The 26,844-nt window shown below is 48.2% G+C and overlaps 1 protein-coding gene across 2 annotated transcripts in view; it reads right to left on the bottom strand.

Annotated features, from left to right (window-relative positions):
- Positions 1-1,156: 1,156 nt before the first annotated feature.
- The window catches only part of CUL4A (cullin 4A), a gene marked incomplete at its 5' end in the record, with an annotated part of 42,456 nt that continues 16,768 nt past the window's right edge, over positions 1,157-26,844 (bottom strand). For both annotated transcript variants that reach the window (XM_081214920.1, XM_081214919.1), the window contains 13 exons: positions 1,157-2,625; positions 3,670-3,822; positions 6,398-6,570; positions 6,692-6,797; positions 8,747-8,860; positions 15,452-15,559; positions 16,135-16,220; positions 16,303-16,413; positions 16,711-16,815; positions 18,139-18,331; positions 21,815-21,933; positions 24,133-24,200; positions 26,178-26,260. In XM_081214920.1, the coding sequence (XP_081071046.1) occupies positions 2,530-2,625; positions 3,670-3,822; positions 6,398-6,570; positions 6,692-6,797; positions 8,747-8,860; positions 15,452-15,559; positions 16,135-16,220; positions 16,303-16,413; positions 16,711-16,815; positions 18,139-18,331; positions 21,815-21,933; positions 24,133-24,200; positions 26,178-26,260 (1,515 nt within the window). In that variant the 3' untranslated portion in view covers positions 1,157-2,529. The remainder of the gene's footprint in view (positions 2,626-3,669; positions 3,823-6,397; positions 6,571-6,691; positions 6,798-8,746; positions 8,861-15,451; positions 15,560-16,134; positions 16,221-16,302; positions 16,414-16,710; positions 16,816-18,138; positions 18,332-21,814; positions 21,934-24,132; positions 24,201-26,177; positions 26,261-26,844) is intronic.

The raw sequence follows: 26,844 nt of genomic DNA, 5'->3' as shown, positions 1-26,844 counted from the left end.
AGGTTCCGCTTCCAGGCCAGAGGTGGACCAGGGTCGACCTCATCAGAGGGTCACCCCCCACCCCAGGGAGGGAACGGGGGGACAGGGTGTTGGGCAGCAGAGCTCCTGCCTGGCCTAACAGCTCGCCCACCTGAAACCCGTCACCCGACACGTCTCCCTGGGGCCTGAGGCAGGGGGCTTGGCCGCCCTCGGCATCACAGTGACTCGGTGCTTCTCCTTCTGATCCACCGCTCCGTCCTCCAGCTCTGATCCTACCTCAGCCCCTCCCGCCCCCCAGCCCAGCCCCAGCCCCAGCCCCAGCGAGCGCCCGTCCCGACCCAGCCCCCGTCCTGGGCCAGGGACCATGGCGCCCCCCCCCCGCCAGCCGCTCTGGGCTCAGACTCACCGAGGGCACAGCCACGGCGGCCGGCCGGCAGTTCTGTGCACACAGAAGTGCTCAGCACTGCCTTATTCTGACCCCGCAAATTGCCAGTTTTTATTTAAAAACGTTTCCCCCCTCCCGATTTTTAAGAATGTCATTTGTCTTTTAAAAAAGGGGTCTTAATTCGTATTAGACTTTTTGCCACTCCAAAAAAGACGCATCTCAAGTTCTTTTCTTCTATTTACAGTTTCATTTCTTGGACCCTTGCTGACGCGCCTGTCCCCAGCCCCGCCCCGCTGCAGCCCCGCGGGCGTGGTTTCCGCACGGACCGCCCTGCCCGCCGCCCTGCGTCAGGAGACGTCTGAAACAACGCTCCACTCCTCTTGCCTGTTTCTTTCCTGCTGTGACTGTAGAGTCACCGTGTCTGTGTTTTAAAGGGGACGTTTGACACCGTCCCGCGCTGCCCCGACCTCCTGCCTGAAGCTCAGGGCTTCCCCGTGTAAGTCATCAAAGCATCTCACCTTCTTCCTTCCAATTTAGTAGCTTTTTGCCTACGTGTCTTTTCCTTTTCAATCATTCCTCGACTGCCAGTTTCCCACGTTGACCTTTAACTGTATGAGACGTGACGTGACGTGACGTGACGTGACCCTGAAGGAAGCGCACAGGTGAAACACAGTGAGGTCAGGGCGGGGGGCCGGGGGCTGTGGCCCACCCCGCCCTGCTGTCTGCCACGCTAAAAGGGTGAGGAGGAATGTGTCGTTTGCATACCACAGTTTCATTAATGTAATTTTAAGGCCCATTAAAGTAATTTTATTCAGGGTAAGTCTACATTAAATTACAATGTCAACAATCAAGAGATAATGAACGTAAAGTCTAAGAAGTAGAATCTATCTGGTCTCTTATTACCGACCACCTGTTACTGAACTCACAAATGAAAATTTACAAATATAGAAATAAGGCCGATACTTAAAGAGGATTTTCACATGGAAACCCCTAAGATGGCATATTTTAAACACACATGTTTCAAAAAGGGAGAATCTTTTAATAATTTAGCACAAAAATCAAATTATATAAACTTGGTATATTCCAGAAAATATTGCTTTCAACACTTACACCATGATCAAAATTCCTTTGGTAGCTTTTAATCAAAATGTAGCATGCTATTATGTAAAATATAAAGCACTTTTAAATGTCCTCAGAAAAGTATCTTTGCTTTAGTTACCACACAAACGTCATCGTCCGCTGCTCAGCCTCGGCTGTGAGCACACAACACGAAAGCAGGTGCCACCGAGGTCACCCCGGCTCACAATGTCAAGTCTCCTCCGAAATCTTTTCAGCGGTTACAGCAGAGGACAGCCACCCTGCCCAGGCCGTGAAAACAAACCCAAACTTTACTGTCGCAATCATACAAACAACGCAATTAGAAAAAATCAAACAGCAGTTCCCCAATGCAGAGAACGGGGCTGCTAGACTCAATCTTAGAACAGCAAACACACACACACTGCCCCCCTCTAAACCCTCAAACAGAAAATCCACAAGGGACGCAGTGGAAGTAAAGTGAAGGCGCCCATGGGCTCGCGGCGTCACACACGTCGGACGTGCTGTCCTCCTGGTGCATCAGAGGTCTCGCCAAGGAGCCCCATCCTGAAAGCCACTCCTCAGGGGTTAACACTTGTTGAAAGACCGGGAACAGATGCTACTATCCAGGCTGCATAATCGACCAGCCAGCTTTAAGAATGACTGTTTCTCCCTAACGTTCACCAGTAAGGTTCTTGTTTGGGGTCTAAGAGCTTGTGTCCCTGCAGCTCAGAAGGGCAGCACGGAGGGTCTCACACACACACCCTGAACACCAGCTTCTGCCACGAGAACACCGCTTACAAAGGAGCCTCTTTTAAGAAACCAGCATCTGCTTGTCCGACCTCAGAGTCACTCTGCAGAGCCACGGAACCACCCAAACGCCTAAAAGAACAGGAAGAAGAACTGGAGGGAAGGTACACAAGCCATTTGCAAATCCTTGAGCCTGTGAAGGAGGATCCAAGGATCCCCTCTTTCCTGCTAGTCCCAAAGCAGCCATGCTGCTAAGTACCAGAAAGTCCTGGAAACAGCACAGAAGTGTTTCTGCCCTAAAGATACATTCTAGTGTCTCATGGGAGGAGCCGCCGCGAGCCTCAGGCCACGTAGCGGTACTGGTTGGGGCTGTCCTGGTCTCTCTCCATGTAGTCTCTGTCTATGAGAGATTCGATTCTCTTTTTCAAATCTCCAGGCTGGAAAAGAAGAACAAAAGCCCCAATTATAGTGGCGTTAAATTTACAACCATAGGGGAATATAGGAAAGATACCACGCTCGAAGCATGGGATTACAGTTATGTGCATATACCACATATCAACACACCCATCTACAAAGAATCATTTATAATCAGAAGCCAATTATAAAACACTAGACCAAAACTCCCTGCTTCCAAAGACAATGTTAACGTCGTATCGTGAGCAAAGGGCTTCCTTCCGTGTGGCAGGCGTCCGAGCAGGGCTGCCCGTTGGGGGTGTGAGGCTGTGAACGGTGAGCACGGCACCGAGGTCGCTGCACACCACAGCCTGGCAGAGCCTGCCTGGGGTGTGTCCTTCCTTTGTGAGGACGATGCCCCTGATGCCGCCTGCCATCACCGTGTGCTACTACACATGCTCCACGTGGGCAGTGCCCCTGGGAAGGGGACGCACCGGGCACGTCTGCATTTGGAGGCGTGTCTGCGCGGTCGCCTCCGAGCCCGAGCGGACCCTCCACCCCAAGTGATGGGCCGATACCAGCACCTGTTGGAGCGGAGCTGGCGCTTCTGCAGCCTCTGGTGAACCGCCGGGTCCCTCCTGTCCGGGTCCCTCCCGTCCAGGGACTCCGGCCCCGCGGGGTGCAAGCATGGCGGGGCACAGGACTCCCTGGGGACAGGAGGGCCCACTGGCCCGTCTAGTGTCCGTCCACTCCCCGGTCCGCCTGGGCTGGACAACACGGCCTCAGAGAACTTCTGCCCAGGAGCACAGGTGGTTCTGGGACACCTGCCGGAAGGCTTTAGGGCAGATGTCCCCGGGCAGAGGCAACGTGACAATAGCGGGAGGACAGAGAGCCGGGCCCTAGCGTCCCTCTTGCGGTGACAGGGGGTCAGGTGGAGCCCCACTCTCGCACACACATGGAGATTTCTGTAGTGTGTGACCAGCTGTAACGGAGGCCAGATGGTCCGATGCTAAAGGTCGTGAGACTCGTATGTGTTTTGCCAAGGGTGCACCCGGTGCTGCGACTTAATCAAGCTGACACCCGCTCACCTTGACGGGAAACTTCAGCTGATTATACAATTCGGAAACGAGCAGGTTGTGGCCCAGCGTCTTTCTCATCTTCATTATCCTGACGATGGCGGCGTCGATCTGGTACTGCCGGTCCTGGAACACACGCTCTGTGGTGCTGACCTGCTCTTCAACCTGCACGGGAGAAGCCGGACGCAAGAGTGTATTTCAGTGCTAACGGATGCAAGAGTGTATTTCAGTGCTAACTATCTCCGACTGTGGAGTCTGATGAGAACCTTCTGCTGAAAGAAAGGCCACAATGCGGGTGGATCCTGTTCTGTGCTGCACTTTTGTTCTAGTGAAACTGTTTAACTTCAGGACCAAAGTAAGTAAATTTATAGGAATAGGTACGTTAATTAAAAGACTTTGGGTGCTGACTATGAAACAGATCAACAGAACTTGTAGAACAGAAATGAGAAACTGCCCCATAATATGTGAATCTGATTATAATAAAGGTGACAGTTCCAATAGGTTGTCAGAGAATCAACCCACTTTTTAAAGTAGGGAGGGTGGTTACAATGTTTTCTGATACTAAAATAATTTCTACACTGCCCAGAGAAAGATTTAAATGTATAAACTACTAGAAAAATAGAGGTAAACGTTTTTTAAAATTTGGGTTAGAGGAAGGTCTTTCTTAGGATGACCCCCAGGTCAGAAACTGTGCAAGAAAAGACTCTACTTCCCACTACGGTCACGTGGGAAACGCCCTCAGAACGACAAAATCATGTGCACAAAAGACAAAGGTTCATCTCCTCAATATAAACAGGATACCCACAAGTCAGAGGTGGAATATTACAATAAACGTACCAGTGACTTGAATTCAAGCAATTAATTAAAAAGAGAAAAATGCAAATGGCAACTCATGAAAGAGCAGGATCAACATCTATAAAGTGCTTACAGGTGCTTGGCCAAGAGTCTTAAGCATTTTCACTGAAATCTCACACCCTGAGATGGTGTTACACTTATTTTAAAAGATGAAGAACTGAGGACTAGAAAGGTTACCTACTTTGTACAAGCTCCTAAATGGCAAAAAGATGCTCAGAGGAACCAAAGGAAGTCACACTAACATGGCAGTGAACTACTTCCATGCCTGAGAACGGGGTGGGCAAAGGCAGGGGGCGGAGGTCAGGACCCCCGTGAGCCAGAGACTGGAATCTGGCTGAGGGGTCAAATCAACAAAGTTCACGTTCTCTGACCCAGCGATTCCAGGGCAAGGAGTTTATACTCAAGAAACAACCCAGCCAGGGAAACAGGAGTGTTTTGTACAGGATGGTTAGCATAACCCTATTTCCAGGAATGGAAACATCCTGACTGTCTTTCAGCAAGGGCACTGCCAGGCCCTGAAGATGGGCCCCACGGATTCTCAGATTCGAGCCGCACAACGGATTACTCTGCACCCTTAAAAACCAAGTCCTGACATGGAAAGAGGCCCAGGGTGAAGAACAGGAACAGCTTACAAAATGGTGCATGTAAATGGCACGTGGAGCCATCCCATTAAGACAAGTTTGCGCCAGTACATCAGAGAAACAAGCAGCAAGCTCAAGGGGCAGGAGAGGTCACCTCTGGAGCACAGAGGTGACAGACAGGCCCACCTGGGAATCATAACTCCAGAATCTTACACCCTTTAGTCACTCTGGTATAAATTCCTAATAGTAAGAAAGATGGAACACAGGCTATGTGTGCATTAAACCTTCAACAGATATGTCGGATTACCCACTAAAAACGCTGTGCCAATCCAAACGTCTCTTAAAAAATAAATTAAATTAAAAAAATTAAAATTCCCGTTTTCTCATATTCTTGCCAACTCCGGATACTATCAAACTTTTACACATTTCCCAAATTGATAGCCAAAAAATAGAATATTATTTTAATTTGAATTGAAAAAACTCCTGATGAGATTAAATACCTTTCACGTATTTATTGATCTATTTCTTTTGCACGATCTGAACATACTTCCCGCCTGGGCAACGCCGAGCTCCTCCGGGGAGGGACGGCAGGCCCCAGCCCCGCTGCAGGTGCAGGAGCGTCTGTGACGCCACCGCAGACCTTCAGAGCTGCCCGTACATCATCTGGACCACCTCCCTCATCCACACGTACAAGGGGGTGGCTGACACCTGCTCTGTAGATGGGCACCAGGGCGCGTCTGCCCGCCTGGCCCACACGCTGGCCACAGCCCTGCGGTGCCAGGGCTTCTGCATCAGGAAGGCCCGAGGGCAGGTCCAGAACCTGCTCCGGACACGTGACACTCGAGAGCCTGATCAAAACTACAGACACTCCACCTGCACATGGATCCCAGAGGCGCTGCCGGTGGGTCCACGACTCCCAGGACCCTCACCACTTCCACCCCAGGACCTGGTGGAGGCGAGGCTGAGAGAATGGCTGAGTGCTATGCAGAAATCAAGAGACAAGTCCCCAGGTTTTGGAAATGATGTGCTCTCCACGCTAACAGCATGCGGTCTAGGAAGATGTGATTTATCCACCACTTCTGTGAATAGGAACCATAATTGTTAAATGCATTTCTTTCTGATTTTTGCTCCTGTCGTGAGCATAAAGTAATGAAAGTTACGTTAAAATAAGCACTCTCATAGACATGACGTATGTAACTAGACGCTTTAGAATATGCTCTGGAACGCTACAGTCGAGAAATCACTCTAAAACTAGTGATTCCCTGGTGAATGCCGTGTAACAAGAAGAGAAAGTGGATACGTACGGTTTCCTTCATCTGAATTTGATTGATCTTGATCCGGAACAACTTGTGCTTGAATTCTCCGTTGAAGATGAATCTGTCTCCGTCTTCGACCTCCCTTCCTTTGGGACTTTTGATCAGGACGCGTGCTTTCCCGCAGGCCAGGGACTGCAACGTCCTCCGCAGCTCGCTGTCCTCTGAGCAGGAGAAAGCGCACAGGTCAGGACCCCGAGCAGCCTCGATCTCGGGTGCGACCAGCAGAGGCCGCGTCTCCATCTCTTCCCCAGAAAACGCCCGCTGCTGAGGACGCGTGCCTACCTATCCCAGTGGCCATCTTTATGTCCTCAAAGCTGAATCCGTCCCCTTCGTTGAACATGAGAAGCACCAGCGTCTGGAACAGCGACACCTGGAACTCCTTCTTTCCCTTAAAGAGAAGGACAGCTCACGTGGGAAGCTGTGTTTGCACACTCCACAGACCTTTTTAAGAGGCTTCTCTTTGCTCTCAAACTTTGTGTGCGTGGGGAATGGTAAGAAATTACTAATTAAACACCAAGTTAGAAAAAATTAAGTTACCAGTTATACAAGAATATAATGACTCAGGATTGCACTTAATTCTTCTCTTGAAATACTGTGGACAGAGCAGGAGAAGGCACGGTGACGAGGCCGGGATGGAGGGGAAGCCGCCAGGAGGCGCGGCTGATACCGCATGAAGAGACCAAGGACCACCGCCAACAGGCACACACGTCACCCCTCGCTCGACTGCAGGTCTGGGTGTCTGTCGGCTCCCTTTCCAAGCACCTGCTCCTTCCGTGCCCGTGTCCCATGTCGGTGACTCAGTATTTCAAACCCTCCACCAGAAAAGGGTTAGGACTTGCTGAAGGCTCACGGGACGGTGAGCATTTTCTTGGCGATGACGCCTTTTTACATTGAGGTATATAACGGCTTCTCAGACGTAGCGCTGTCGCACACGCAAAGCCATGTGACCCGCCGGATCGCGATACTCCCTCCACTGCGGCCGCTGGCACGGGCCCCACCTCCTATCACCCAGCCCCTGCCACGGCCACTCGCCACGTGGTCACTGTGGGGAGGGGCACCCCGTCCAAGCGCTTCCTCTGGGCCCAGCCCGGGCTGTGGACAGTAAGGGGACCGTGGGATCCAACTCTCACGACACCTTAAAGAACTGTACGTGAGGACTTCCCTGGTGGCGCAGCGGTTAAGAATCCGCCTGCCAATGCAGGGGACACGGGTTCAAGCCCTGGTCCGGGAAGATCCCACGTGCCGCGGAGCAACTAAGCCCGGGCACCACAACTACTGAGCCAACGAGCCACAACTACTGAAGCCCGCACACCTAGAGCCCGTGCTCCGCAACAAAAGAAGCCACCGGGATGAGAAGCCCACGCACCACAACGAAGGGTAGCCCCCACTCGCCGCAACTAGAGAAAGCCCGCGCGCAGCAACGAAGACCCAACGCAGCCAAAAATGAAACAAATAAATCAGTTTATTAAAAAAAAAGAAAAACAAGAACTATATGTAGCGTGTGTGGTTTTGTGTATATGATCCTGTATAATAACACACGACGAAATATGTACAGATAATTTATGTGTAATTGTATATATATGTATATATAATTTATATGAAAATGCATAGTTAACGTAGTACAACTGCAAAACAGTAACTCTGTAATTTTTTGGCTCAGTATACATAATTGAATTTTGTTTACAAAACTGAAGTTAAGTTCAAATATGGACTGTTTTGTGACATGCTTCTTTCGTTTATCAATACATTGTATGCATTTTCCCTTCCTAAATGATCACTTTTAACGACAGCACTGAAACAAATATTCTTATTCATTAACCTGTGAAAATGTTTTATTAAGATGAATTCCCAGAGTTGGAACTACTTGCAACAAAGCCCGTGATTTCAGGTTTTGAGATGCAGCACCACACTGCCCTCTGCAGAGCTCACGGGCTCCTTCCACCAGTGGGTGAGGCTGCTGTTCTTTTAGTTTTGGCCTCTTATCAGTTTCCTAGTCAAAGAGTGGCGTTTTACTGTTTTTAACCTGTAACCCTTTGATGGGCAGAGAAGTGGACACGTTTTCATGGATAGCAATGTTTCAGTCTCACTTTTATGAACTGCCTCTTCACAGCCTTAGCTCTATTTTTAATTAGGTAAATGCTTTTCTATTCTAATTAATTTTTATTGATTAGAATAGTAATCCTTTGACTGTTTCATTTTATTGACCTTTGAAAAGTCAGTGTTGAGTTATACTGAATAATCGCTTCCTTTCTTTGCTACCAAAGTTCAATCACAATCAAAAAACATTCTATTAACATACTTAAGAAAAATAAAAAGTGGAGGAGACACAGGACTTACCTCTTTAAACTCTGCTTTCAACACGGCGTGACCCAGTGTAGTTTGCCACTGAAGCTTTCGACCACTGTGCTTTCCAAGATAAAACGTCTTGAATACTTCCTGAAGTTTAATCATCTGTCAAGCCAAGAAAACAACAAATTTAATTATGGTAAACACCTTTAACCTGAAGAACCACATACTGTTCAGTGTTCACGGCTGAATGAAAAGTCATTTCTGTGTTTTGACAGCTGCCACCACCTGCTCGGGCCCTGAGGCTGCCTCGATTTCAATGGTACTTTCTGGGAGGGCTCCTGACGCCGTCCAGTGAGGCCAGGACCTCCCTCCTGAGCCCCCGCGGGCTTCCTCGGCCCCTCCCGCAGCCTCTGTGCCCAGGAGCACCCACGGCTCTCATCAGGCTTCATCTGGTGAGATGACCCCTCTCAACAGCTTCCCTCTGCAGCCTTCCCCTGCCCCCGGGCGCTCGAGACCCTCATCACGAGGATTCCTGTCTCCAACTGGCGACCAAGCCTTCTGTGTCTTTTCGGGTTTGTCTTCTCGCCCTGGAGCCCCAGGGCCCGCACTCCACTTGGCCCTGGCAGTGTCACCAGCCGAGGCCCAGTTCCTAGGAGAGGGTTCAGTTCTCCCCTGGGCCCGCCCCCCCCCCCCCACTTCACGGCGCGCACCTCCTCATCCCACCCCTCTGCCAGGTCCGGAGCTGCTCCGCCGGCACTGTCACCAGCCCTCTGGACGGGGTGCTAAGGGAGCGGGACCTGGGCTGCATCTGCGCTACTGCAAAGCAGGTGCCGAGGGATGAGGGCCTGGGCCCTCTGTCGGGAAGGCCTGCCAGCCTCACGGCTGCCTGGCAACTCCTATTCATGCTTTCAAACTCAGCTCCTAGTCACCCCACGGACCCATGACCCATCTTCAATACATCAAGTCCCAGGCATGATGTCACTGCGTTTCTAAGTATTTCAGAAGACAGCTAGCTGACAAGGACTCTTCTAGAAAACGGGTCTACTGTACCATCTCACACCTAAAAAAAAGTCAACAGTGTGATAAACCTTCCAATGCAGACCTCTCCTAAAATTATTTCCTGGAGATTAATCCCCAGGAGAGGAAATAATAATAATGATTATAATAAGGTAGCAGCAGCTAACACTGGGTGCTTACTAGCTAGTTACCGTTCTAGGCTCAACAAGGATCAAAGACCTAAATATAAGAGGTAAAACTATAAAGCTCTTAGAAGAAAACATAGGCACAAATTTTCATGACCTTGGATTTGGCAATAGTTTTTTAGATACGACCAAAAGTACAAGTAACAACAGAAAAAAACAGAGTAAGTGGACTTCATCAAAATTAAAAACTTTTATGCAACAGGACACTATCAAGAAAATAAAAAGACAATTCACAGAAGATATCTGCAAGTCACATGTCTGATAAGGATCTAATGTCTGGAATACAGAAAGAACTCTCACCACTCAACAGACAGAAAACACAATTAAAAAATGGGCAAAGGACTTGAATAGACAATTCCTCAAAGAAGGTCTACAAATAGCCAATAAGTGCATGAAAAGATGCTCCACATCATCAGTCAACAGGCAAAAGCAAGTCTAACCAAAATGAGATACTGATTCATACCCACTAAGATGGCTATCATAAAAAATGAAAAATAATAAATGTTGGTGAGGAGGTGTGGAAATTGGAACCCCTGTTGAGTTGCTGATGGGAACGTAAAATGGCGTAGGTGCTATGAAAAATGGTGGTAGTTCGTCAAAAAAGTTGAACAATTATCACATGAACCAGCAATTCTACTCCTAGGGATAGACCCCAAAAAGCCGACAATGGGTAATCAAACACAGCACACTCATGTTCACAGCAGCATCATTCACGACAGTCAGAAGTTGGAAATAGCCCACATGCCCATTGATGGATGGATGAACGAATGTGGTCCATGTACCCGATGGAGCGTTATTCAGCCTTAAATAGGCATGAAGATGCCACACGCGACAGTGTGGATGAACCCTGAGGACATGCTTGGTGAGAGAAGCCCAACCAAAAAGGCGACACGATGTACGATCTCATTTATAGCAAACGTCCAGAACAAGCGGATCCAGAACAAGGAGAGAGAGAGAGAGGCCAAGTACGTTGAGAATGACGTTGGCTGTGGGTTTGTTGTATATGGCCTTTATTATGTTGATGTAGGTTCCCTCTATGCTCACTTTCTGGAGAGTGTTTATCATAAATGGGTGTTGAATTTTGTCAAAAGCTTTTTCTGCATCTATTGAGATGATCACATGGTATTTATTCTTCCATTTGTTAATATGGTGTATCACTTGATTGATTTGCGTATACTGAAGAAACCTTGCATCCCTGGGATAAATCCTAATTGACCATGGTGTACGATCCTTTTAATGCGTTGTTGGATTCTGTTTGTTGGTATTTTGTTGAGGATTTTTGCATGTACATTCATCAGTGATACTGGTCTGTAATTTTCTCTTTTTGTAGTACCTTTGCCTGGTTTTGGTATCAGGGTGATGGTGGCCTCATAGAATGAGTTTGGGAGTGTTCCTTCCTCTGCAATTTTTTGGAAGAGTTTGAGAAGGTATGGGTGTTAGCTCTTCTTTAAATGTTTGACAGAATTCACCTGTGAAGCCACCTGGTCCTGGATTTTTGTTTGTTGGAAGATTTTTAGTCACAGTTTCAATTTCATTACTTGTGATTGGTCTGTTCATATTTTCTATTTCTTCCTGGTTCAGTCTTGGAAGGTTATACCTTTCTAAGAATTTGTCCATTTCTTCCAGGTTGTCCATTTTATTGGCACAGAGCTGCCTGTAGTAGTCTCTTAGGATGCTTTATATTTCTGCAGTGTCCATTGTAACTTCTCCTTTTTAATTTCTAATTTTATTGATTTGCGTCCTCTCCCTCTTTTTCCTTTTCGTTTTTATTTTATTTATTTATTTTTGGCTGCACTGGGTCTTCGTTGCTGCACATGGGCTTTCTCTAGTTGCAGCGAGCGGGGGTTACCCTTTGTTGCGGTGCGTGTTTTTCTCATTGCGGTGGCTTCTCTCGTTGCAGAGCATGGGCTCTGCCCGCAGGCTTCAATTATTGTGGCACACGGGCTCTAGAATGCAGGCTCAGTAGTTGTGGCACACGGGCTTAGTTGCTCCACGGCATCTGGGATCTTCCCGGACCAGGACTTGAACCTGTGACCCCTGCATTGGCAGGCAGATTCTTAACCACTGCACCACCAGGGAAGTCCCGCTCCCTCTTTTTCTTGATGAGTCTGGCTAATGGTTTATCAATTTCGTTTATCTTCTCAGAGAACCAGCTTTTAGTTTTACTGATCTTTGCTATTGTTTTCTTTGTTTCTATTTCATTTCTTTCTGCTCTGACCTTTATGATTTCTTTCCTTCTGCTAGCTTTGGGGTTTTTTGGTTCTTCTTTCTCTAGTTCCTTTAGGTTTAAGGTTAGATTGTTTGAGATTTTTCTTGTTTCTTGAGGTAGGCTTGTATTGCTATAAACTTCCCTCTTAGAACTGCTTTTGCTGCATCCCATACGTTTTGGATCGGCGTGTTTTCGTTGTCATTTGTCTCTAGGTAATTTCTGATTTCCTCTTTGATTTCTTCAGTGATCTCTTGGTTATTTAGTAATGTATTGTTTAGCCTCCACGTGTTTGTGTTTTTTATGTTTTTTTCCCCTGTAACTGATTTCTAATCTCAGACCGTTGTGGTTGGAAAAGATGCTTGATATGATTTTGATTTTCTTAAATTTACCAAAGATTGATTTATGATCCAAGATGTGATCTATCCTGGAGAATGATCCATGTGCACTTGAGGAGAAAGTGTAATCTGCCGTTTTTGGATGAAATGTCCTATAAATATCAATTAAATCTATCTGGTCTATTGTGTCATTTAAAGCTTGTGTTTCCTTATTAATTTTCTGTTTGGGTGATCTGTCCATTGGTGTAGGTGAGGTGTTAAAGTCCCCCACTATTATTGTGTTACTGTCGATTTCCTCTTTTACAGCTGTTAGCAGTTGCCGTACGTATTGATGTGCTCCTATGTTGGGTGCATATATATTTATAACTGTTATATCTTCTTCTTGGATTGATCACTTGATCATTACGTAGTGTCCTTCCTTGTCTCTTGTAACATTCTTTAAAGTCTATTTCATCTGATACAAGTATGGCTACTCCAGCTTTCTTTTGATTTCCATTTGCATAGAGTATCTTTCTCCATCCCCTCACTTTCAGTCTGTATGTGTCCCTAGGTCTGAAGTGGGTCTTTTGTAGACAGCATATATATGGGTCTTGTTTTCGTATGCATTCAGCGAGCCTGTGTCTTTTGGTTGGAGAATTTAATCCATTCACGTTTAAGGTAATTATCGATATGTATGCTCCTATTACCATTTTCTGAATTGTTTTGGATTTGTTTTTGTAGGTCTTTTTCTTCTCTTGTCCTTCCCACTTAGAGAAATTCCTTTAGCATTTGTTGTAGAGCTGGTTTGGTGGTGCTGAATTCTCTCAGCTTTTGCTTGTCTGTAAAGCTTTTGATTTCTCCTTGGAATCTGAATGAGATCCTTGCAGGGTAGAGTAATCTTGGTTGTAGGTTCTTCCCTTTCATCACTTTAAATATATTGTGCCACTCCCTTCTGGCTTGTAGAGTTTCTGCTGAGAAATCAGCTGTTAACCTTATGGGAGTTCCCTTGTATGTTATTTGTCGTTTTTCCCTTGTTGCTTTCAGTAATTTTTCTCTGTCTTTAATTTTTGTCAATTTGATTACTATGTGTCTTGGCGTGTTTCTCCTTGGGTTTATCCTGCCTGGGACTCTCTGTGCTTCCTGGACTTGGGTGGCTATTTCCTTTCCCATGTCAGGGAAGTTTTTGACTATAATCTCTTCAAATATTTTCTTGGGTCCTTTCTCTCTTTCTTCTCCTTCTGGGACCTCTATAATGCAAATGTTGCTGTGTTTAATGCTGTCCCAGAAGTCTCTTAGGCTGTCTTCATTTCTTTTCATTCTTTTTTGTTTATTTTGTTCCACGGCAGTGAATTCCACCATTCTGTCTTCCAGGTCACTTATCCCTTCTTCTGCCTCAGTTATTCTGCTATTGATTCCTTCTAGAGTATTTTTCATTTCAGTTATTGTATTGTTCATCTCTGTTTGTTCTTTAATTCTTCTAGGTCTTTGTTAAACATTTCTTGCATCTTCTCGATCTTTGCCTCCATTCTTTTTCTGAGGTCCTGGATCGTCTTCACTGTCATTATTCTGAATTCTTTTTCTGGAAGGTTGCTGCCCTCCACTTCATTTAGCTGTTTTTCTGGGGTTTTATCCTGTTCCTTCATCTGGTACAAAGTCCTCTGCCTTTTCATTTTGTCTCCCTTTCTGTGAACGTGGTCTTCCTTCCACAGGCTGCAGAACTGTACTTCTTTTTTTTTTTTTTTTTGGCGTTACGCGGGCCTCTCACTGTTGTGGCCTCTCCCGTTGCGGAGCACAGGCTCCGGACGCACAGGCCCAGCGGCCATGGCTCACGGGCCCAGCTGCTCCACAGCATGTGGGATCCTCCCGGGCCGGGGCACGAACCCGTGCTCCCTGCACTGGCAGGCGGACCCTCAACCACTGCGCCACCAGGGAAGCCCATGTACTTCTTCTTGCTTCTGCCGTCTGCCCTCTGGTGGATGAGGCTCTCTCAGCCTGAACTATTTTGATACAACAACTGAACAGACCTGCAGCACCATGAGCAGGGCACGCCCGGGGGGGAGGAGGTAAGGGGTGTCTTCTGGCGAAGGCAACTGGGGAGACAAGTGTCTCCCAGATGGTGGGGGGTGTGTGTGTGGTGGTTTTCTGCAGAAGAGGTTCCACTGGGAGGGTCACACCTGGGCCCAGGAGCACGAGAGAACCAGGTGTGTGTGGGGTGCCTCAGAGTCTTCCCATCAGGTGGAGAGATTCAGGGAGGGAGAGCCGAGCCCACGGCTGTGGAGGTCCCATGGGGCAAGCGGACACATAGGCTGGAGGAGAGTGGGGTATGTGCGCCAGGGGAAGGAAGCTGAGGGGCTTCCACAGAACATCAGCATTCAGGATGGAGGGGAGGGAAAAAAGAGAAGAAAACCACAAAGGCAACAGACTAGTGGGGTCAGAAACAGAAGAACAGCCAAGGAAAGATACTGTCTTGGAAATGGCAAGAAGGGCTCCAAGAGGCAGCGCTCTGCCCCGGCTCCCAGAGTCCAGGGCTCCACGCCCAGCTCTCTTCCTGGAGGCCTGGCACCAGCCAGCCGGCGCCCCAAACAGCGGTCCGGGTGCTGCTTCCTTCTCTGCACGTTCCGTGCCTGAGCCCAGGGTTCTCCCCAGTACCCGCATGTCCCCAGAGAACCAGAGTGACGACCGACACACGCACCAACCCCTGCCCCTCGCGGGACCCTGGTGCTGTCTACAACGGGCGGGAGGAACAGCCAGACATGGAGGCCCATGGCTCTGCATGCAGGAACTTTTTAAAAAAGCGCCTGTGCCAGCATCTTCTTCACGGGTGGCCGGTGGACATGGAGACAAAATGCGTCCACTGAGAACACTGTTTAGACAGAGACGATTGGGGTTTTGACCGAGTGCATGATTTAAACACTCCTTGAAAGACAGCACATCTGTGCCGGCCTGGGTGCTAGAAGGGTGAGGTCTGTGGGGCTCTGGAGCACCAGTATATGAATAACAAAGGGCATTCGGGCTTTAAAACACTTACCTCTGGAGTTAGATGTACTTCCATGGGGGTGTACGTCGGCCAGTATCCCATCGTAAGTATGTTCACTGTCAGGTCTATAGAGCCCGGGTCACTTTGATTCTGCATATACTAAAACCAAAGAAAATCAGGACAGAATGATTACTTTAGAATATCACCAAAAAGAATTAATTCATTAAAAAGTAAATGGTGTCGTTTTCAAAGTACAGTTTACCTTGTGTTTTCATTTATTTCACTCCCTGGAACATATTTCACCGAAACCACACACCCTGTTCTAAAGTCACTAGAAATGTTTTCTCTTCTTTAGTCAAATAAGGATCATTAAAATCATTTAAGTCAAATTTTTAGTGTGCAATTTTAGGGATTATTTTCCCTTTTTCTTTTTTTGGCTGTACTGCACAGCTCATGGGATCTTAGTTCCCCAACCAGGGACTGAACCTGGGCCCTTGGCAGTGAAAGAGTGGAGTCTTAACCACTGGACTGCCAGGGAATTCCCAGGGATTATTTTTCTGTTTCATTTTAAATTTAAGTTTTTTGAATATGTGAGATGTTAATGGTGTAATTTTTAAGGACAAGGATTCTACATAATTCACATACTTATGTTCATAATTTACATAATCACTTCTCACAATTTAAAATAGGATACTTTTTAAAAAGCTGTTTTACTTGACAAGAACACAACTTGCCTGCTTGAAATGAACCATGATGTCCTTAGAGAGCTCCATGTCCTTGAACATGCCTTCCAGCTTGCTGGTGAACGCAGCCCCACACTCTGGACACAAGTGGACTGCAGGTGAGCATCCTGGGAGAACACCCATCGGGCACCAAGGCCCACCCCCGCCCCATGTGCTCACCGTGCTTCAGCTTCGACAGCATAGACTTTTCAGCATCAACGGAGGCACTTTTTCCAACAAGGAGTCTTTTTGCCAAATCTTTCTTATAAAATGCTTCAAAGACATCTTTACCTATTTATGAGCAAGTGAGAACAACGTTAAGTCATTAGATAGCTTCCACGCAAACGTTCACCTCGACAGCTGAAACGGCCAGAGGGGCGTCCTCCCTGACGCAAGCCAGCTCTACCCACTGAATCCCCACAAACGCCTCCCTCAGTCCGTGGCAGCCATCACCCTAGTCCCTGTGGTAACAGGGAAGTGGACACATTCCCGTTTTTCCCAACAGAAGATGGGGCCCGACTACAGACGCTCTGCGGACATTGCGTCCTCTGTGCCCGGCGGTGAGGAGATGCCGTGAGCCCCGCTCACCGTGAATGAACCGGAATAGGATCATGATCTTGTCCAGGATCCTCTCCAGCTCCTCGTCCGTTGCTTCCTTATTACCTGCTCTCAATTTTGAATCAACGTGCTTTGCTGTAAGAGGTAAAATTATTTGAAAAATAAGCATTCATTATCTAACACATATTCTAAATAGATGAAGGAAGATCTTTAATTTCTCCACGCAAAAACTGAACAGTAACACTCTGGAACCTTTCCAAAATGACATTATTATGAGACAAAAAGGCAAACACCTGATTTTCTAAGATCTGTACTTTCAGGGCACCGAGAACAAACACTTTGATTCCATGCTGGGGCTCATGACACATGAGTGCTCCAGAAAGTGCAGTACCCCGTCTTCAAGATGTGGTGTGATACATCTAGGTGAGACTTTCTCAAGAGAAAGCACTTTTCTCAGGGCTGACAATGCAGGGACAGAGCAGTTCTGCTTGGGCTGCTTGTTTCTGAGATACACGAACCAACCATGACCTGGCTTAAGGAAGGCAGAACCCAAGCTCCCAAGAGTCTGAACCCATCTTTAGAGAAATCGCAATCCATAAAGTGGTTCAAAGGCCAAATTAAATTGCCTTTAAACTTCTCCTCTTGTTGTTTTTTCCCTTATCATTCTTTATTATGAAATATTCTGAACATACACGGAAGTAGTCACTTGTACAGTGAACCCCATGTGCCCACCACACATTTTCAACAACCCTCAACAGAGCCCAAGTCTGCATCACACCTTCCCTGCCCTTTGCCTCCTGTCAATCTCAAAAAAAAAAAAAAAAAATTTACTCACTAATGAAATTCTGTGAATCCTAAAATATTTTGATATTATCATGAAATAATCATATAAAGTGATAATTTAAAAACTGTTTCATCTTAAAATATGCTATCTCCTGAGATGTCATTCAATTTTACCGTACTTTGATACTGACTGGAGGATACAAAGATAGTGACTAAATAGCATCTCCTGTTAAGTATTATCTAGAGATTGATAGTTATCCTCATAACCTCATAACGTTCATATGTAACAAACCTCAATCCAATTTCTGAGCAGAAATCACTGGCTTGTAGTCGACGTAGAGAATCAAGACTCATCCTTACAAAAACAACTCTGGAGCTGTGAGTAGTACAAACTAGGATAAATCTTTATGTCCCTTCCTCTCTTATGATGTCAAGCTCCATTTCCTTACAAAATCACAACTACATTCACCCTTATGAAAGTACCACGCACTTACGTATGTATTTAATATATCTATAAGCACACACCTCTGAATGTGGTTTTTTGAGAAGGTGTGTCCTGTTAAGGCATGTTCCCTGCCTTCCCCACAAGAAGGCTGAACTTTTGGGAAAAAAATCTACTTGAATTTTGCTTTATTTTCCCATGTTAAGAAAAGGTATAGAAGTATGTGTTTCTACCAATCAGCTCTGCAGGTTTGTTTGGCCTCTTGTTGATGAACGATTCGAAGGACTCCTTCATCAGGTTGATGAACTTCTCGTTCCTCTGGAAGCACACTTCTATCACGTGGTCCACTCGGTCCTTGAAATCCAGCAGGTCCTGCACCATATCTTTATCTTTTTCAGGATTGATAACGATCGTTGTCCCAAAAGTCTGCAAAAACATACCCCAAGTCATCAACAGGTTTCTGATACAACACAATTTTTCTCCTGCTATCAAACAATCATGATAGTTTCATATAAATTAATCACTCCTGTTTTTTTTTTTTTTTTTTTTCCCGCGGTACGCGGGCCTCTCACTGCTGTGGCCTCTCCCATTGTGGAGCACGGGCTCCGGACGCACAGGCTCAGCGGCCATGGCTCACAGGCCCAGCCGCTCTGAGGCACGTGGGATCTTCCCAGACTGGGGCATGAACCCGTGTCCCCTGCATCGGCAGGCGGACTCTCAACCACTGCGCCACCAGGGAAGCCCCCACTCCTGGTTTTAGACACTAAATAGTTTCAAAAGTTTCACAAATCTAGTCCACCTTCTAAAAATTAAGTGGATATGCAACTAATGCTTTAGGGTTACAATTCTGCTTCTGGAAGAATTTATCAATTACTGGGGAAATGTCTGTTGCTTTCTGAAGAAAAAACTTTTACTTAAAATTCCTCAAATAGAAAGTAACCCCCTTAAGCTGATACACCTATTTGGACTTCCTGACTATAGTTTTCTCTCCCCTTCACTTCTAACCATGGGTGGTTTAGAGCCTGGTTTTTAGCCTGTATTTTTAATTTAAAGATGCTATTTAAACATCACTAAAAGTCTGTGCGTGACAACAACAGCTCGCTATCTGATGAAAAACTACCAGCTGAAGAGACGGTGAACACAACCGTGGTTCAATGTAAGACACATCTTCACAGGACACACACACAGTTACACGTCAAAGGTGCCCATGGAGGCTAATCGTTGGTGAAAAGGTACAAATGACATGGCATAAAGACCTTCTGGAGAGGGACAGGGCATGACCAGCAGGGGCGGGAGGGACTCACTCTTGACTCTGTACCCTTTCACACTGACAGGCTTTTACAATGACGTGCCTAAGACCCCGACACACGAGGGTCGGCTTTATGTTGTGAGGAACCACTGTGCTGTGACGGCGTACCTGCTTATCAGTAGTGGACCCGCGGAACCGTATTCACACACTGACTTTTCCTGCTGAGAATGGACACTGCAAAGGTGAACTCCTGTGTTCAGCACTTGTTCCTGTTCTCTCAGGACTACTGGTCGGCAAAACCCTAAATCTCCACTGGCCTTTCTTAACATAAAGCTCCACTGCTGACCCAGCGTGAGTCGCTTATGCCTTTCAGCTCAATGCAACCGCACAAAATCCTGGGGGCATGTGTGCGTGCATGCATGTGTGTGTCCGTCCAAGCTGGCCACATGCAGATCAACATGCAACTTCAGGCCTAATTATTTCCTTTATCTTTTTCCTCAGCTGAATTTTCCCCGTGACAGTCACAGATTCAGGTGCGGCAGAAACAGTGACGATGTCCTCGCACACTAAGCCTCGTCTCCCCGATGGTGCCCTGTGGGAAGCCACTGAGCAGCGCCCCAGCCAGGACACTGGCCTTGACACAGCCCACCCGTCCCACCCCGATGGGTCACGGTGTTCGCCTGTAGCTCCCTGTGTGTGCGTCACCTGGGCCATCACCTATGTGTGTCATCTAGGCCCACGGCCAAGAGGACAAGCCGTCAGCACCACAAGGATCTCTCCTGTTGCCTTTTGATAACCATACACACACGCACATGCATGCATACACACACACAAACCCGCAAGCACATGTTTACGTAACGAATCCTGGATTTCTAGGAAACAAAGTAGCATACACACCCACCTGACATACCAAAATGTGTGAGAGTTCCCACTGAGCAAAGGCATGAGATCGCGTTTATATGGTAGATTCACAAAAACAACTTTCGAAAATCTCGATTGTAGAACTCAGCTAGTATCAGGTTGGCCAAAAGGTTTGTTTGGTTTTTCTTTGCAAGATGGCTCTGGTGGCGCTTAGTTGTCTTTAGCTTCATTCAAAGCCATTTTGTTAGAGTGTACGTGACAGTCACATCAGCGTGCATTTAAAAAGGACGTCAAAACTGGTGAGTCCTTGTGTAGCCATTTTAATACTGAAGACGGAAGGAAAAACAACGTTCTCGGCATATTATGCTTCATTATTTCAAGGAAGGTAAAAACACAACTGAAGCACAAAAAAAAGATTTGTGCAGTATATGGAGAGAAGGTGCTGTGACTGATCGAAAGTTCTGTGCTGGAGATTTCTCGCTGGACGATGCTCCACAGTCGAGCAGACCAGTTCAAGTTGACAGCGATCAAATCGAGACATTAATTGAGAACAATCAATGTTATACCACAGGGTAGATAGCCAAACTACTCAAAATATCCAAATCAAGCCCTGAACATCATTTGCACCAGCTTGGTTACGTTAATCGCTTTGATGTTTGGGTTCCACATAAGTTAAGCGAAAAAAAACTACTTGACGGTATTTCCGCATATAATTCTGTACTTAAATGTTCCGTTTTTTTGTTTGTTTGTTTGTTTGTTTGCTGTATGCAGGCCTCTCACTGTTGTGGCCTCTCCTGCTGTGGAGCACAGGCTCCGGACGCACAGGCTCAGCAGCCATGGCTCACGGGCCCAGCCACTTTGCGGCATGTGGGATCTTCCCAGACCGGGGCACGAACCCGTGTCCCCTGAATCGGCAGGCGGACTCTCAACCACTGCGCCACCAGGGAAGCCCTAAATGTTCCGTTTTTAAAACAAATTGTGACGGGCGATGAAAAGATACTGTACAATAATGAGTGTATACTGTAAAGAGATCATGGGGCAAGTGAAATGGACCACCACCAACCACACCAAAGGCCAGTCTTCATCCAAAAAAGGTGATGTTCTGTATATGGTGGGATTGGAAGAGAGTCCTCTATCATGAGCTACTTCTGGAAAACCAAACGATTAATTCCAACAAGTACTGCTCCCAGTGAGACCAACTGAAAGCAGCACTCGATGAAAAGCGTCTGGAATTAGTCAACAGAGAACAACACATAATCTTCCATCAGGATAACGCAAGACCGCATGTTTCTATGATGACCAGGCAGAAACTGTTAGAGCTTGGCTGGGAAGTTCTGATTCATCCACCGTATCACCAGACATTGCACCTTCAGATTTCCAATTTATTTCAGTCTTTACAAAATTCTCTTAACAAAAAAAAAATGCAATTCCCTGGAAGACAGTGAAAGGCACCTGAACAGTTCTTTGCTCAAAAAGGTAAAAAGTTTTGGGACGATGGAATTATGAAGTTGCCTGAAAAATGGCAGAAGGTAGTGGAACAAAACAGTGAATAAGTTGTTCAATAAAGTTCTTGGTGAAAATGAAAAATATGTCTTTTATTTCTACTTGAAAACCGAAGGAACTTTTTGGCCAACCCAATACTTACACTGATGACACACGGCCAAATGGCAGCTTTTAAAACGTGTTTACACCCGGACGGTATTCATCCCTAAAACTCCTGTGCACGAGTGACCTGGAGGGAGATGTGTGATGGTGGCCCCATGCCCGTCCCTCGCAGAGCCCGACCGATGGCCACGCACCTTGATGTACTCGCTCCAGTGCTGCAGCAGTGCCTGCTGGCCGCCCCGCACGCGGCTGAACAGCTGGTACATCTGAGTGAGGTCGGGCACTCTGTTCTCATCCAACAGGTGGTCCAGCCCTGAGATCACACGGCAATGTTAGCTCGGCACGGCGGGCGGGAAGGCGGCACGAGCAAAAGCTAGGCTGGGCCGGGGCTCGCGGCACACAGGGCCCCCGCGGACACAGAAACCCAGGGGTCGGCTGGTTCCTACGCAGGCAAGGCCCCGTGACGCAGCCCACCAGGTGAGTCTTGTTCCCTGAGCACCATGCTGGGAGGTGTAGTCCCTACCCCTTCCCTGCACGGAGGCCCCTTATTTGACTAATGCAGAAAGATCCAAAGAATGCTCACACCAACTCTCTGACCTGGGAGCTTTACGACCCCAAATCACTTCTGATTTAGTCCATCAGCCAGAAAGTATATTTGCCTAAGATAAGCTATCAAATCTAATCTTTTAGTTGACTTATTTTATTCACCTGTATAATAAATTGTGGAAGGAAAACATGTATTGTTTATCAGATACTTGGAGGTGCTTAACAGCATTTTTTTAGGTCTTTGCTATTTCAGGTTTTAACATTTTACAAAGATTTTCTAAAACCACCACAATCAGAAGAGCTTCAGGAAGCGTGTTCTAACCACCTGCTTTCTGCTAACTGTGGGGAGGCCGTGAGGTGAGAGCGGAGACGCTGTGAGCCGGTCACGTGACTGCAGTCTCAGCTTCTGCTGTACATCAGGCACACTGTCCACACGGCAAGGACACACAAACACGTCGGCTGTGCCGATGGACCGCACCCTGAGCAAGGCTCCAAATGTCTGTATTTCTCTCAATTACAATTTGATCTACTGATGCAGATAACTTATTCTACAACTGATGTACTGAAACGCTGAATGATGACTTAAAATTCAAAAATTATAGCTTTTAATTTTTTAAATGCCTTTAGTAAAATTTAGACTATACTTTTACAGATATATAATTTACCATTTTCTTGAAATAATTTTGCTCATCAAAATACACACGGAAACGATTCATCCAAATTTCTACTGTCTACATGAAGTTCCCTTTTCTTCTAAAAGTGACTCCTTTTTGGACCGCCCTGGTGGTCCAGTGGTTAAGACTCTGTGCTTCCACTTCCGGGGGCGAGGGTTCGATCCGTGGTCGGGGAACTAAGATCCCTCATGCCGTATGGCGTGGCGCCCCCGCCCCCCCCAAAAAAGTGACTCCTTTTTAATAAACACCTAGTATGAAATCGGAGGACCCTTGTTTCAGGTGGACAGTAAATCGAGGCCCCATCCACATGGAAACGTACCAGTGTGTGGGCTCCAGTGTGACGTGAGCAGGAGACACCAGATTGGCACCCTGGCCCTCGGCTTTCAGGCCATGATCCGAGGCACTGGTGTCTCGCTCGGGTTTCCTGTAAACCGGGGCTGTTCCAGGACCAGAAGCCATTTACCTGAAGTACAGCAGACGCTCACCAACACTAATTCTCTCCCTTTGGCTTCATTGTGGTTTCGCTTGGAAGCCCCACGTTTAGTGTCTCATTAGAGATATTACCACCTGGCAAAGCAGACCCCAACCAGATGCATTTGGGGGCTATTGGGCCTTCCCAGAATTAGACTTTAAGGTTTCTAATAGCTTGAAACAGATCCCGTGGCTCCAAAATGACTTTCAAACATAACAGTAAATGATATAAAAAGCAACACCAAGCACTGAAGTGTATGAGGTTAGACTGTGCTCATCGCAGTGAGGGTGGGAGTGCAAACATCACATCACCTCTAACGGCGCGGCGCTAAAACCGCGCCGTCGGCCGCGTGCCGAGCTAGCCTGCTCCGCCTCTGTCCTGGGGCCATGGCACCAGCAGCTCGTCTGCCGCGGAGCCGCACGCAGGGCAGGGATGCAGCCCGCGGGCACCCCCAGCCCATCGGACCGCGTGCGTCCACACCTGCGGGTCAGTGCCCAGGAGGGACGTCACCGCACAGGACGGGGCCTGTGAGCACAGCCCAGGCCGTCTGCCGGCCAGAGGGCCTCTTGCAACCAACCTCTCAGCCCGGACAGGATTCCACGTGATGTTAGCTTAAACCGTGGTTCTTACGCGTGCCTTTCACTACTGCGTGTACTCAATTCTCCCGTCGAGGGCTAATGGTCCACCACTTTCCCGATGATTTCAGTGCCTGTCTTCTTACAACAATGAGGGTCCTCGAGCGCCTACAATGCTCCGCTAACTCTCTTAGCAAATCAGGGACAAGCAATCAGTGCAGAGACACAGAGCTGGGAAAACCTACCTTTCTGCAGAATCGCTGTTAAATGTTCTCCTAACAGCTGCTTCTCCACACAGGCAATCAGTGGTTTCCTGGGAAGTAAACAGAGGCGTGTCAGGAAGGAAGTACTGGGGAGAGCCTGTCGGCTGTGGAGGACGGGGACCCCCGTCCACGCAGCTGAGCCCAAGTCAGCACACGCCCAGCCATCACCGACGCCGACACAGGCTCAGGTCACCGGGGCCCCGGGAGAGGGGGACAGCAGCAGATGGGAGGCGCCCTCGCCCACCGCACCTGGGACAACCCGGGCGGGCTGCCCGCGACCCTGCCCCGCCCGGGTCCCACAGACGGCCTCCTGCACCCATAGCTGTCCCTCTGCCCTCACTTCCTCCTGCCTGTCTTCCCCCAGGACCACTCTTCAAAATTTGACTTCTCAGAGCGGCCGCGGGAACGTCACACAGGACACACAGCTGCCACTCCTGACCCATCACCCCTGCTCGCTCAGCTCTTCTTTTAGGAGACCAGAGCCCCCGCTTCGCTCCCAGGCGTGTGGACCTCGGCCTTCATTTTGAGGAACTTTTCACCGCACCACCTCAGGTGAACCTCAGGGTGACCCCAGAGGGACGTGCGGCAGGCACTCGGGCTCTGGGTACGGAGGGCCCAGAGGTGTGGCCTGCACCGACGCCCGCAGTGCCCGTCCCGAGGGTGGCGGCGTGCACGGGCGAGGCGGGAAGGGGTGCCCGGAGTGCAGCCTGTAGGCTGCCGTGGCTCCTTATCTGCCACCTCCCTCCTGTTTCTCCAACAACTGTTTCTCACTCTGTGACCTTTGAATCGCCCGACACCACAGGAGCCACCTCGGGCAGTGCCCCTCGAAACCCTAACCCGAGGGGGGCCCACGGTCTGCTCTGCTTAACTCTCGGACACTCCTAAGCGAGACTGGGGAGCGGGCAGTTATAACACAGCACCTACACACCGGAGGGCGGCGAGGAGGGGCCGAGGGGCCTGGCACCAATGGGCGCTGCACAGTCTCCCCCCCCCCCGTGGACCCCGCTTCGGCCCGACGGCACCGCCCTGCCCCTGAGGTCCGCACGGCACCTCCAGCGCCAGGTGTCTGAGGGCAGCCGCGCCTCTGCTTCACGAGCCTCGATTTTCCATGTGCTCAGGCTGTCACAGCCTGTCCCTTTCTTGCATCCTGCCTGGCCCCTCCCCCCACCCCGGGAGCCAACACATTCTGCACCTTTTAGCACTTTCCCTCTTAAAAACGTCTCTCTTTTCTGTCTCTCACGTTTCTGCTCTAATGTTCCTCACTTGAATAAATATTATGTGCCTGACGCAGACATTCACAAAACCTGCCCTGTACTTTTCCCTAGCTGCTCACTGACCTCAGCTTTAGAGGGAAAAAAAAAAAAAAAGGATGAAAAGAGAAGGGACAAGTTACTTCCCTGGCGGTCCAGTGGTTAAGAATCTGCCTTCCAACGCAGGGGACGTGGGTTCGATCCCTGGTCGGGGAACGAAGATCCCACGTCCCGCAGGGTAACTAAGCCTGTGGGCCGCAACTACTGAGCCTGGCACCACAACTACAGAGCCCACGCGCTCTGGAGTCCGCGTACCGCAACTAGAGAGAAGCCCGCACGCTGCGACAAAAGATCCTGCGTACCACAACTAAGACCCGACGCAACCAAAAATAAATATAATAAATAAATATTAAAAGAAAAAATGTGACTGAGTACTATAAGGAAAAATTACAGCTATATCAGATGCCCAGCAAAACTCTACAACCGAAATTGCCCATATTCAACAATACCTCATTAACGTAAACTTCTGTAAATTTATTATACATTTATAACATAAATTACACACTGTCTATAAAATGATACCGAGTATCTCAGCCTGAATCACTCCCTTTGGACGATAACTCACCACAGGCCACGAGTCAGTGCGACTCACAAGTGCTGGGTAATCACAGACAACAAGCAAACTGTCCCAGGAGCAGAATACGTTCAGGTTCAGAGAGCAGCGAGCGAGTCTACAAGACGCTGCGGGTCAGAGCTGAGCGCGGGAGTGGTACTCACTGTGTGCTGTGGTCTAGATACGTGATCACGCGGTCACCCTCCTCCCCCAGGCGCTTACTCACATGGTTCAGGTACTCCGGAACCTTCCAAACACAACATTTAAACACATCAGCAACAAAAACCTTCTTCACGTTACCCAAGAAGCTGAAATACTGTTTTCCTTATTTAAGAAAAAAAAGCAGACTGTACATTCAGGCCCAAAGGTTAACAGAGTACCAGGAGTGGGGGTGGTGAGGAGGGGGAGGGTGATACACGGCAGGAGGTTTCCTTCAACCCAATCCTGGACACTGAAGGTAACGTCTGGAATGGGGGCAGGCAGCACGGCATGGTCCTGCCTTGCTCCTGGGGAGGGTCCTCCTGTCACCGAGGCCCGGGGATAGGTCACGGCACCCCCCAGCCCACGCTTAGCGGGGTCGGCAAACGCCAAGCAACAGACTATATTCCTCTGAGGCCCTAAAGAGAGTGGCTGTAGGAGATCTCAAAACACACTCTCTCTGAGTTTCCAGGGGTGAAGGGTCACCTGCCTGCACAGCAAAGGCCCCATGACAGGGGTCGCTGAGGCTCTGACCCCGGGGCGGCAGCCAGGCCAGTCTCCGACTCCCCCTCCTGTGACGGTCCCGAGGGGCTTCCTGCTGAGCTGGGCTCTGATACCCGAGAAACCGGCTAT

This window comes from Mesoplodon bidens, assembly GCF_964165515.1.
Source record: "Mesoplodon bidens genome assembly, chromosome: 17".
NCBI classification, from domain to species: Eukaryota; Metazoa; Chordata; class Mammalia; order Artiodactyla; family Ziphiidae; genus Mesoplodon; species Mesoplodon bidens.
The sequence above is the reverse complement of the archived record's forward strand: the minus strand, read 5'-3'. Positions and strand labels throughout refer to the sequence as shown.